At 48.1% G+C, this 13,526-nt stretch overlaps 1 protein-coding gene across 1 annotated transcript in view; it reads right to left on the bottom strand.

The window, feature by feature from the left end:
* The window catches only part of fat3a (FAT atypical cadherin 3a), a 124,588-nt gene that overhangs the window by 90,831 nt on the left and 20,231 nt on the right, over positions 1 to 13,526 (bottom strand). Inside the window, exon 3 of the mRNA XM_061718741.1 lies at positions 1 to 2,927. This exon is cut by the window's left edge and continues 397 nt beyond it. Within this exon, the coding sequence (XP_061574725.1) occupies positions 1 to 2,910 (2,910 nt within the window). The 5' untranslated portion in view covers positions 2,911 to 2,927. The remainder of the gene's footprint in view (positions 2,928 to 13,526) is intronic.

The following is a 13,526-nucleotide window of genomic DNA, read 5'->3' as shown; positions in this document are numbered from 1 at the left end:
CAGATCTGGGTCCTGGGTCTCCAGCCAGGCCACAACGGTTCCAACTGGAAGATCCTCCAGAGCCCTGGCCTTGTACACGCTGGGGATGTACAGGGGGGGGCAGTCATTCACATCCTCCAGAACGACTTTCAGCGTGGTCACAGAAAACCTCTGGGTTCCTTCGTCTGCCATGTCTCGAGCCTCGATCTTCAGGTTAGAACTAGAAACCAGCTCCCTGTCCAGCGGGCCTGCAACATACACTATCCCGTTTGTGGAGTTGATGCCAAACTGGGCGGTGCTTGTCAAAATGGTGTACACAATCTCCCCGTTCGTTCCCAGGTCTCTGTCCGTGGCCTCCACCTGGATGACCTCGCTACCAATGGCGGTGTTCTCAGCTATGACTATTCTGTAGCCTTCTTCCTGCAAAAACTGGGGTGCGTTATCATTGGTGTCCTCCACGTGGATCGTGAGCAGACGCCAGGCTGACCTCTGCGGACGTCCCAGGTCATAAATGGTCAGGTTGAGGAGGTAGTGGTCTCGCTTTTCTCTGTCTAGGGGCAGAAGGACAGTCATAAGACCGGTGTGCATGTCGACATTGAAGCAGCTGTCGGTGTTTCCATCTGAAATGGAGAACAGGATCTGACCGTTGAACCCAGTGTCCCCATCGTATGCATTCACCTGGAAAACACTTGAGCCAACCTCCAGGTCTTCCCTCACCGAGATATCTGTGGGAAACGTCCTGTCAAACTGGGGCGTTTGGCGATTGACGGAGAAAAGGTCGATAAAACCTTCCTCGAGCTTAGACCTGGTGCCAGGTTTGGACTTTTTGAGCAGCTTCTCGGCTAACTTCTGGGCCACCCTCGTTTCCTTACATGTGAAGTGTTTGGGGAGAGATTTCCCGTGAACAACAGAGATATTGACAAACATTGGATCGGAAAAGTTCTCTCCATCTGTGGCTGTTATTTTTAAATTAAAGTTACTATTTTTTGGACCCAGCGTGGCAAAGGAACGGCGCAATGTGAGGACCCCCGAATCGGGGTTGAGCTGAAAGTGGCCCTGGTCGTTGCCTGACAAGATCTTGTACTTTACTAGCTCCAGTTCATCGATATCGATGGCAGACATGGTGGTGATGACCTCCCCAGTGGGGAGATCGGCAGAAATCACCCCCTGGCAAGCTACCTTCTCAAACAGCGGCTGGTTGTCGTTGACGTTCTCCAGGTGGATGGTTACGTTGACTTCGCTCTCCCGTCTGTAAGGAGACCCCCAGTCAGAAGCTCGGACCACAAACATAAACATCTCTGGTGTGGACTCAAAATCCAGATCTGTGCTGGTGCTGATGAGGCCGGAGAACTGGTTGATCTTGAAGGGTAGCGGCTGCAGGCTGGAGATGCTGTAGGTGATGTAACCGTTCTCACCTTCGTCCTCGTCTATGGCGGAAACCGCTAGAACGCTGGTCCCAACCGGAATGCTTTCATTGACAAAAACCTCGTAGGAGGACCGAGCGAACGTCGGTGCGTTATCGTTGGCATCGTCGATGGTAACCAGCACTTTCACTCTCAGATCGCTGTCGACTTCCAGCACCTCCAGATGAAAAACCCCCTGGGACACCTGGGTGAACCAGCCGGAGGTGGAGATCACACCAGTTAAGGTGTTAATTTGAAATAATGCTGCATCTGCAGAAGGTGTGAGGATATACTGGGGGTGGTCGGGCTCGGGTCCGACCTTCACGGCGACTGCAACCATGCCCGGCGGTGAGATTTCACTCAGATGGACGTCATATAAGTCCTGCTCAAACTGAGCTTCTGCGGTCTGGCGCGGCGCCGGCGTGACGCGGACCACCCTGGAGGAGGACAGCTTTGGGGGGGTGCCCCTGTCCTTAGCTTGCAGCGTGAGGTTGTAGCCCTGGGGGAACACGTCCCACTTCAGAGTCTCAAAGGCTTTTATGGCAAACTCGCCTTCTTCATATTTTTCTACAAAAAACTGCCCTGAGTTTCCATCCACGATGTCAACCGAATCAATTTCTCCATTTAAACCTTCATCCAGGTCTTCAACAGTGACCATGGCGTACACGGGGTCCTCACTCAGCCTCGACGAGCTGTAGAGGACCACGTTCATGACCGGGGCGTGCTCGTTCACGCGCTCCACGTGGACCAGGAGCTTGGCTGTGCTGCTGACACCGTTATTCCCGTACAGCTTCATGCCCCGGTCCACCGCCAGGATCTCCAAGTCATAGCGGCTCTGCTCGTCGACGTTCAGCTTCCCGCTGACGTAAACCACCCCGCTGGTTGGGTGTACTGCAAAAAGTTCGGTTTTCTCCTTGAAGAAAAAGTAAAACTCTCCATTGGAGCCAATATCTGCGTCTGTGGCAGTAACTTGTGCTATGCTAGTCCTGAGGGGGGCGCTCTCTGCAACAGTGACCGAGTACGTGGTGGGGGAGAACAAGGGCCGCAGGTCATTCATGTCCAACACCTGGATGTGGACTTTCGTCCAGGTCTCCAAGAAGGACTCGCCCTTGACGAAGGCCTTGACCGTTAGCACATAGCTGTCCTGAATCTCTCGGTTCAGGATGGCTGCGTTGCCCCCCTTGGTCCTGATCCTGAGGAAACAGAAGTCTCCCAGTACGTACTCCTCAGCCTTGAAGAAGCCTTCGTCATCTCCTGAGGTGATTCTGTAACGAATCTCCAGCGAGCGCTTGTCGAGGTGAACGCCCAGCTTAACTTTGCTGTTTGCATAGGTCCGGGCGGCCGAGTTCTCGTAGATGGTGGCGTGGTAGACGGACTGGGTGAAGCTGAAGTTGGACCCATCCTGAGGAACTTCGTGGGCTTTCTGGCCGTAGCAGGCTGACGGCATGCAGATCAGGGAGGACAGAAGAAGAGCCAGGCCAAGGAGGGAGGCGTGCATGCCTGTCCATTTGCCCATATTCAAATCCATCCCATCATAACTTGGTCCTGAAAGACAGAGGGAGACACATATCAGCCACTGAGGGACATCGCTAAAGACAACATCTGCAGGACCATATTTTAGCTCCCAGACCTTCAACACCAGAAGACAGAGGTGGTTGGAAGGACAAGGATCCAGGTTTTGGAAGAAAACTGAATCTCTTCACAAGATAAAAAGTTCTGAATAAAGCGACTCAAGCAAACATTAGTATCTAGCGTGATCTCAGACCTGTGTCCAGTTTTAACACCCGAATCACACCACCCTAAACCCTCAGTGACTGGTGGACCAGTGAGGTCCCGTCAGCGCTCACTGCTGGAGGTCTGTCTGAAACCTTGAATAAATACTGCCACCTGCTGTCCAAATCCACACATGATGGTCCCGTTAACCTGATCTCAGGATCCCGTTAACCCGATCTCAGGCTCCCGTTAACCTGATCTCAGGGTCCCATTAACCTGATCTGAACTCAATAACTGTAGTTAATAACAACACCGCCCACAGTCACATGATGTTCAACATTACATTTGAATGAAAGAAATACAAATTCATTCAAAATTATTAATAACAGTAATAATATGCCTTTTTTCACATGTCTGTCAAAAATTTAAAAATATCAGCGCTGCAACCTATCCTGGTTTGGTCACCTGGCATCACCTGCAGCACCTGAACACAACACGGCTGCATCACAGTCACACAGTCCGGTGGGATGACGGACCTGGCGACAGCGGTGATCGGAAAAGACAAGATGATATATGGACATATTTTCAATATAATCAAGCAGAAAGAAAACAGAATGCATCTTAGAGGTAGACGGCGATAAATGTGGCCACAAACTAGTTGGAAAGAATCCCACCAATCTCAAGACCTGACCGCACCTGAAGACTCACCACGCTGATATTTTTTCGAAGGTAAGTTACACCAAGTCCTGTTAACATACTACCGTAGATGACCATTTAGTAGCCCGGGCGTTTAATATGCTAAATCCACTTGGACCCCAGGCGTTTATAAGAACCAGGCGGGTATTTGCACCAGGCTACAATTTATTTTTGCAATGAGCAGCACCAGACCATTACTTACAAAGAACATATGAGATCACCATAGTACCACTGGAACTAAAATTGTACACACTGTACGCAACACAACACCTCACGACGAATAAAATCAAGCATGTTTGAAATCCTGGTCGCTCCTCGTGAAGGAATCACAGCCGAAGCAGCTGCGACCCGATTAGCCTCATCCTTTCACAGAGAGCATGCACAATCTCTGATGTTACGTCAAAAACTATTATTTGTAGTTTAAGTTTTGCAAATTCACATTACAAATCATGTTTTAATAGCAAAAAAAAAGAGCGCATTTCCACGTATGGTGCGGGAAGCCGCGTACCCTGCGCCGTAGGCTCTGCGTTGTTGTAACGCGGAACCATAAATCAGCCTTACGGCGTACCCTGCACCGTAGGCTCTGCGTTGGTGTAACGCGGAACCATAAATCAGCCTTAAGTGTGTGCGCTGTCTGCTGAACTCTTTTTTCTCTTCTCATTTTGCTGGGACGCCGGGTTCCTCCACCGAGACACAACTTTTGCGGTACGCGTTCTTTGTTGTGTCTAAAAATGATTCGCAGTGCCCACCCAATCAGAAACGGTACAGATATTTTGGGATTTTAATATATAAAAAAATAAAATTAAAAATAATAAAGAATCCCCTCGCCGCTTCACTCCGCTCACATGCTCTGATATACAAAGACAGTTTGTCTGTGTAACGGCGACACACGGAGCTGATCAGAGCAGTATGAACGATACTGTACACAATACAATGCAAATACAGTGTTATTACCAGGTTATTACCGGTAGTCGCCCGGGCGTTTAATTGAACCGGCGTTTATTATGCCAAATGGGCTCGGACCCCCGGCGGCTATTAGAGCACAGGCGCGTATTTGCGCGCGGGCGACTATTTGGTCATCTACGGTATATATACATACAATGTTACTCGACAATCAGCTTGTGATCAATTTCATATGATCAATTGCTGACTTCAGTCTAAATTAGCTTGGTTGCGCTGCTAACCCAGGCTGAAGTTAGCTTAGAAGCTTGTGTGTGTGTGTTAAGGCTGATTTATGGTTCCGCGTTACACCAACGCAGAGCCTATGGCGTAGGGTCAGCGTCGATTTAACGCAGAACCGTAATTCAGGCTTTACCGGTAGTCTGTGTGTAGTACATGACTGGATTTTGGTCGGCTGCAAGTGTAATAAGTATCCAGGGCCGCCGCAAGAACAGACCACGGCCTCGTTTGTCACTGATCACGTGATTTCCTTGTAGGTGACAGAAGCGTTGAATCAAAGCCTCGCCTGACACTTTTGCCAGAGATGCATTGAAGCCTGGGTTCATTTGTCCCTGCAGTGATATATCTCATCCCCTCAATGCAGGATATCTGCTTTTACCATCAGGACGGAGGTATAGGGAGCCGCCTCTGCAGACCTCCCGGGCCGAAAGATCCTTTATACCCTCTAGTATAGCTCTGCTAAATAAATTATAGATGCATTATTAATCTCATAATCCACTAGGTCTGGTGTGAAGCACTTTAGGATCATTGTTAAGTTATGTTATTGTATAGTGTTGTACTACACTGCACTTAATCGTTCTATGTCCAATTGTCTTGTATATTGTTCTGTTTTTTTGTTTTTCACCATGTATTCTGACTGCCACCGATGCAAAAAGAATTTCCAAAAGGACAATAAATTGAAACTAACTAACTAACATCAGGAGACGTTGCCCAAACGTTCCTGAATAGTGCTTTCTGATGTTCCAAATGCCGCTACATTAGCAGGCGCTGACTCCGCCCCCCTGACCCTAACCCAATAAATTATCTAAAAACACGCCCACCCCATTTAGGTTTCCACAATCTTGCTGCTTTAGCCTGTGGTAGCTCATGCTAAGTTATGATGCTAACTATCGTGACCTTGACTTCCTTTCTGGTCAAATCTGTCCAAATGTCCTCATTCCTGAAGCTGCTGCAGAAAATACTCGACAGGAGCACTGCCAGAACTGAAACAAAGACGACTTGAGTTCTGACTGATTTCCAACGGGACTCACAGTCAGCTGGCCATCAGCTAGCGGTCCAGCTGGTCGTCCTGGAACGGTCCTGGAGCAGTGCTAATGGCTAGCCTCCTTCAGTCAAGTGGAAGGTACCTGGTCCCATGTACGGAGTTAAGCCTGATTTAAGGTTCTGCGTTAAACCAACGCAGAGCCTACGCCGTTGCCATGACGCCGTTGTGAACCCTTCGGACTTCTCCGTCACTCCATTTCTCCGTGGTGCAGTACCCCCCGTGACCACTAATTCGTGATCTTTTCCTGAATGGTTTATCCGACTTTTTCCGGTCACAGTGAATCAAAGAGATAAGGACAACTATTGTGCAAAACACCAAAACAAAAAAAAAAATCACACATACACGAAGAAAAGAGTGCTGAAAGTTCACAACTGCTTCAAACCGGAAATGCGTTGCTACCAAGCGAACCAGTGTCAGTGACGGCGTGTGGTACGCGTCGGCACGTACCCTACGGCGTAGGCACGGCGTCGTTTTGACGCAGAACCATAACTCAGCCTTTAGACTTCTCCACAGGGCAACCGAAACCTGCTGCAGGGGTCTCGGTGCAGGTAGTGCTTCTGGTAGCACAACAAGCCATATTATCTTTAGAATAGCAGTGGTTCAGCTCTGTTGAGTCTTTATTCACAGCTCGGGTGTCAATTGAATTGTAATAACGTGCTCCACATTTTCATTTCTGTATCTAAGCTGTTCCACAGATTAACTCCTGTCACTGAGATGCATTGTTGTTTAACGTTGGTTCTTGCCTTTGTTTTCCTGAACATAAATGTTCCCCTGAGTTCATATTGGCTAACTCTGCTTTGGAAGAGCTTCTGAATACTGTCAGGAAGTGTTTTATTGTTGATTTTAAACATAAATTGCCCAGAGCACCGGATCCGGACCGTAGTGGTCAGCAGTGGGACTCCATGTCCGGCTCTGAATCCTAGTGGTCAGTAGAGGGACCGCAGTACCGTATCTGGGCCCTACTGGTCAGCAGAGGGACTGCAGGTCCGGATTCAGACCCTAGTGGTCAGGAGAGGGGCTGCAGTTTGTCCTTACACCAGGTTTGATGCACTAGTGATGACTAGTGGGCTGTGGTCTCTTGTTCCCACCAGATGACATCAGGTCCTCAACAGGCATTAGAAACGAGTTCCTCACACTGAAACACACACACACAAACTCGTGGAGAGGTTTCATACATGTGTACAATCCCTCCCTCCTCCTCTCACACATTTCTCTTGTTTCTTCTGTCCTCCACTCTGCCCTTTCTCCCACAAGGCTCCTCCTCCCCCATCCTTCCCCTCCTCCTTCTCCATTCAATTATCGACTTCTACTTCACACTCCTTCATTTGATCCTACTGGTCCATTTCCTCTCTCACCCTCCCGCTTTTCCTGCCATATGTGCATCATCTGCTTTTTCATCGTTGTTTAAGTATGTCACCCTCTTCCAGCCCCCCTTTCATGTCTTCCTTTCTCTGATTTTGTCCGTGTCTTTCTTGTTTTTCATGTACCGCTCCAAAAGCTCAGAGACGTCCGTCAGTGTGAAAGCAGCGGATCAGCTGATCCGTCTCAATAAGAAAAAGCTCCTGTTTCTTGGCTGTTTCGCTTTATCTTCCTCATCGTGAGGGCCAGTCATCACTGAATAATTTAACTGGTTTCTTTTTTCTTTTTCTGTGAAGACTCTTCTTTTACATTGGCGTACGCTTATTTTTAAGTTATGGGTCAGAATAACTGAGGTGGACTTTGGTTGTGGCTTAGACTCGTTTCTGGACAGCGACTTGCTAAACCCTGAAACTGTGGTTCCTTCACTGACCACTAGGGTTCAGATCCAGACCTGCAGCAGACCTGTGCAGGGTCCATAAACCATGTCAGGTCAGATTAAATCCAGGTCTGGACTTGATGGCTGGGTCTAATGGCTTCTATCGTTTAGCCTCATCCATCTAAGACCGCTGAGCTGTGAACAATGACCCCCGAGGACTCTCATCCTAAAGATTACATACCTTGTTGCAGCGGTACTAATGGCACTTTTCCACTAGAACCTACTCAGCTCTACTCATCTCAACTCTGCCTGGTTTCTTTTCCATAACAATCAGCACCTGGAGCAGAAGTAGGAGGTTGGAGTGAAGCTGCTGTGACGTATTTGATTGTGTATCTAAACGAAGAAGACAAAAACACTAAAGATGTAGAACCTGGAGGAGATGATAGATGTGCTGCTGGATCTGTGGCTTGTGTTTGATATCAAGTTAAAAAATGAGAGTGAGAGAAGCTTCAAGCAGCAACGCTTTTTAATTTTTTTAGTTCGTCTTTGTGCTGCTGAAAAGTCAGCTGGAGCCGTGAGCAGCTATGAAGAGACAGAGCTCCTGGTAGATCTGGTCGTTCCTTATCTCCGTCTAGATCCCTTTTTAATTCTCTCCTCAGCACCAGGTTTATGAACATCTGCAGCTCAGAGTTGGATCATGAAACAAGAATCCGTCAGAGTCTCTTTCTCTGATTTCCTCCTCCTGACTCAGACGTCTGACTCCAACCCCCCGACCAATCGGTGTCCTGTAGTGTGATGATGTCAGATACAGCCGACTCAGCAGCTTAGAACCTCAGCAGAATAGATACAGAAAAAGTATCTACTCGTTACGTTAGACCCCTAGTGGGAAAGAACCAAACCGAGGCGAGTCGAATCGGGCTGAGTAGGTACTAGTGGAAAAGTGCCATAAGAGACTCCTGACACCAGTTCTGGGTTGGACTGGAAGGATTCAGCAATCGAGTTTAGCGAAGCCTCCTGAAGCAGCTATCGTTACCAACCCTTTATATCAAGCAACAGACGGCATGCTAGGGCCCGAGCGGCGCAACCAGATGCTTTTACGAAGCCGCCGTCGGCTAAACACGACGGTCATCTTGGGTTTCCCCGTCGAATCGACGTGTTTCACGGTTTTTCCTGCTGGGAATGTCTGAAGGCAGCTCTGCAGATGTTTGGGCTTAAGCAGCTGGGAGCAAAGCTAACTTTGATTGACATGCGGTGGGCGTGCTCCTGTACCCTCCCCGTACGGGTCACGTGACCTGATGCTTCGCCCATTGCTTTACACCGTATACGGGGCTGGTGCCAGGCCTGAATGGGGCCGAATGTCATTTCTGGGGTCGTGGGTAGAATCAGAACCCAGATGTGGATAAGGTTTCTCATTGTAGTCAAGCCAACCGGGCCGGTGTTTGCCACAACAGGACCGGTCGCTGCTACGTGGGAATGAGGATGGAACTGCTCAGGGGTGACTGCTGGGTCTGGCACCATCACAACCCCCTGATCCCAACTAAGCCAGACTTTCACAGAGGGAACAAAGGACGAGAAGGAGGACAATGTCTTGACAGAAGTCCACATCGGACTGCTCTTGAAGATTTGCTGATTCCAGACCCAGATGAAGATAATTATATACTGATTTATAGTTATATGTAGATATATAGATTTATAGTAATTTTTATGTATATAATTGGAGGTAAATATATGAACCAGTGTGTATATAGCATATCTACTCTTATAAAGTTATTCAAGTATATTGTTATACCATTGCTGTCTATTGTTCTCTATTATATTGTAGTATTATAGTAAAGTAATGATAATGTAATACTATGCATTATAATTACTTCTATTATTACATACATACATAGTAGCACAACTAAATGATGGGCGTTTGTTTTGTTTTTCTTTTGTTTGCCTTGATTTGCTTTTGACTATATTTATATATACATATAATGAGTATTATATCACTGTATTGAACAGTTATTGAAACTCATCTTGTTATAAGAATGTTATGTGTAAGAATGTATGTAAGATTCACTGGTAGGACTCGATAAGTGGTTACTTCATTCCTACTTCGTTTCTAACATGTTGGTGGATCCGTGAACTATTATTATATGAAGTGCTGTACATACATATACATATACATATATATATATATATATATATATATATATATATATATATATGTATATATGTATTTTCACTTTTTTGTACGCTTTTTATCATGCATGTTTGAACTAAAAATCTTCAAATCAAATCAAAGATCACTGGACCACAACGTGAGCTTCAAAGATGCCAAGGAAAGGGGCGGGCAAGAAAAGCTAGACTGAAGTTCAGAGAAGAGTGTTTCAGATCAGGATGTGCCATGTTTCAGAAGAAGAAAGAAGAACCTGGTTGAGTGAAAACGCCCTGGAACGGTAGTTTTCCTCAGATCCTGGGCTGACTCCGAAGGAAGCAGGATCCGAGCGCTTGGATCCGCCAGCTTGGTCGGGTTAAAGGTGTCGGACCTCCCAAGTTTAGATATACAGCTGAAGTGTTGGTTTTAAGCGGAGGGGGGGGACTCAGTCCCCTCAATGACACAGAGACAGGAATGTGTGTGTGTTCTTGTTTGTGAGGCTTCGTTGGGACCTGTTCTGGTACACAGGTGTGTGTTTGTATTTAGTGCGGCAGCGCCATCGCAGGCTTCATCAGCCTCCGCGGGACGTTGAACGGGGTGTGTAGAAGAGTGTGGGGGCTTCAGCGGGTTTGGACCCGGCACAGAGCGTGATATCTGGGCTCCACAGCTGGAGAAACTCCAGCTCAGACACGTCTGCAGGCGTCCTCAGACACAAGCGGCGGTGCGAGGAATAACAACGGGAAAGTGAGACGCTCTCCTCCCTGATCTGCAGCGGAACATGAGAAATCCCTGCAGGAGCATAGATGGAGGTGGGTGATTACAGAACAATGGTGGTGCTGGAGGGGGGGGCACGTCTGTGAAATCACTTACTTTATTTACCTGCAGCAGCTTAACGGTTGGGAGGGGGAGGGACGGCTGGCTGAGCCGGTCTCTGGTTACCTCCTCAGTTACACATGTTCTGGTAGCGGTGCAGGGATCAAGGGTGAAGGGCTCTCTGCAGGAAACACGTTAATGACGAGGGACGGAGCCGCAGTCCCCCGTCACGCTCCCTGATGTTGGAGTGTCTGGACTCAGCAAACCAAGGCCCTGTCCCAATACTATCACTACCTCTAGTTTTCAGCCCTAGCACTAAATGTTGTGCGTTCCCGTGAGGGTAGTGGTGTCCCAATTCCTCTTTTCATCTAGGGGTAGTGAAGAAAACGAGTGTAGTGGCTATGAATCTGTCCCTACGGATCGAAGGTTTTCGGATGCACCCTAGGTGAACTAGGGCCAGAAAAATTTCCCAGAATGCTATTGTCGTCATTTGCGGACTGAATCAAAAAAAAAAAAAAACATGGCGGACATTTCTTATTTTTTTGTGAATAAAATCAATATTTTGAGTTAGTTTCTGCATAAAAATGCATTTTGATTACATTTCTAGCGAGAGATATATATTTTACTTTCATAATATTCACTCAGTGAATGTACATAATCACTAGTTTGCCCGTTTACCGAAGAGCACGCCAGAATAAAGGGATTTATGGTTCTGCGTTACACCAACGCAGAGCCTACGGCGTAGGTTACATAACCTACGCCGTAGGCTCTGCGTCGATTTAACGCGGAACCATAAATCAGCTCCCGAGCCAGCAGGCAGAAATCTCGAAATTTTCGGGGCAAATTTCTTAACAGGCGTAGTTACAACTGTTAGATTTCATCTATTAAACCAACATTTATCTTCCTAAATGATTTATTTCAGCCAGCGGTAATTCTCCACAGAGCTGCAGGTTTCTCCCCGGGACGACGGCACAGGTTGACCTGGCGATCACGTCTGTACTCCGACTGCTGCTGCTGCTGCTCCTGCTGCTGCTGCTGCTGCTCCGAGCTGGCGGTTCTTCTCTTCTCCGAAAACATCGGGTCAAATTTCTTAACAGGCGTTATTTGGATAAACTGAGCCCAGGTTGGGGATCTTAACGGTTACTTTTACGCCTGAAAAAATATTAAAACTTAATAAAGTGGTATATTAACAGCGCTACAGCTGAAATTAAAACAGCCTTTGGCTCTCAGCTTCCTGATTTTAGGGGTGGTGCTGAAAGTAGGAGTAGGGGGAGTATTGGGACAGACCCCTGGGAAGATTTCAAGTGCCCTAAAATCTGTCCCCTTCTTTTTTAGGGGTAGTGATAGTGAGGGAGGGCTAGTGAAAGAAAGTAGGGGGTGTATTGGGATTGGGCCTTAAGGTTCTGTGTTAAACCAACGCAGAGCCTACGCCGTGGCCGTGACGCCGTCGTGAACCCTTCGGACTTCTCCGTCACTCCATTTCGCCGTGGTGCAGTACCCCCCCAGAGCACTAGGGGGTTGCGTTCTTTTCATGAATGGTTTATCGTCGTCTCTAGTTGATTCTTTGTTTAGCTTAGAGAGAGAGAGGATCTTGCTGGGGTTGGAGTTGTTGGATGTCGAAGAAAATATCCTTATCCTGAATCATATTCTTCGTAACCGGAACCGGAAATGTGTTGCTACCAAGCAAACCAATCACAGTCCTCTCGGTCTGCGTTTGGTCTGCGTTGGGTCTGCGTCGCCTCAACGCGTAGTTCCATTTTTTGGGAGGTGCAGGTCAGGCTACGGCGTAGGCTACGGAGAGACTCCCACGTAGCCGCGTACCCTACGGCGTAGGTTTAACGCAGAACCATAATTCAGCCTTGAGGTCCACAAACTTGCATCTGGACAAACCAGCAGACTTCTGGAACCATGTCCTTTGGACACATGAGACCAACTTGGACATGTTTGGTCTTCATGTCCAGAACCATGTTTGGAGGAAACCAGCAAAACCACCTCAGACCCACTGAAGCACGGAGGTGGAGGGATGCTGGTCTGGACCTGGACACCTGTCAGTGGATCCAGACCTGCCGTTCCTCTACAACCACTAGGCCTCTAGCCACCACTACGGTCCGGATCCAGACCTGCAGTTCCTCTACAACCACTATGGTCTGGATTTTTGTTCTTATACTTTAATTAGAACAAACATGAGGTGGGAAACTTGGAGAGGAGATATTGTTCAAATCTGTCATGGCCCTGTGGGTCCCAGCGGTGCTCAAATGGCACTTCAGTAGTCCCAGCACCAGTTCCAGATGTTCCAGCACACATGTCTGGAATGAGGATGTCTGCAGCGGTTTGATCAGAATTCATAAATGGCATTCGTCAGCATCAAAGGCTGGCTGCCACGATGCGGTCGAGTGGAGCCCTGAGAAGTGTGGTTCCAGTTCTAGCCTACAGGTGAGACCTCGGCATAGCTGAAACATCAGCGACCCTGAAGCTCAGCACCATCTGCCTGGACCATGGCTTTCTGTTGGATGCGTGACGGCAGAAAAGAGCAGCATGGCAGGAGGAGGGGACGGCACTCCTCCGTCTGTGTCCGCCGGTTTAGACCGGGCTCACTGCAGAGGAGCAGAAATAATTCGGTCAGAGAGACTCCAAGGCTGCAGGGAAGTCATCAGCTCCCTCAGACCAGCGCTCGGCCTCATTTCTGCTGCTCTGCAGGCCAAGACCCAGTAAAGCCATGTCTGTGACTGTTAGACGTCCGCCGGAGGTGTCAGCAAAGACCAAGTACAAGAAAGAGAGGGTGTGAGGAGATCTTGTCTCTGCTCCTCTGATATCAGCCCGAAA

Source organism: Cololabis saira, chromosome 4, assembly GCF_033807715.1.
Source record: "Cololabis saira isolate AMF1-May2022 chromosome 4, fColSai1.1, whole genome shotgun sequence".
Lineage (NCBI taxonomy): Eukaryota > Metazoa > Chordata > Actinopteri > Beloniformes > Belonidae > Cololabis > Cololabis saira.
This window is presented reverse-complemented; position numbering and strand designations above follow the sequence as displayed.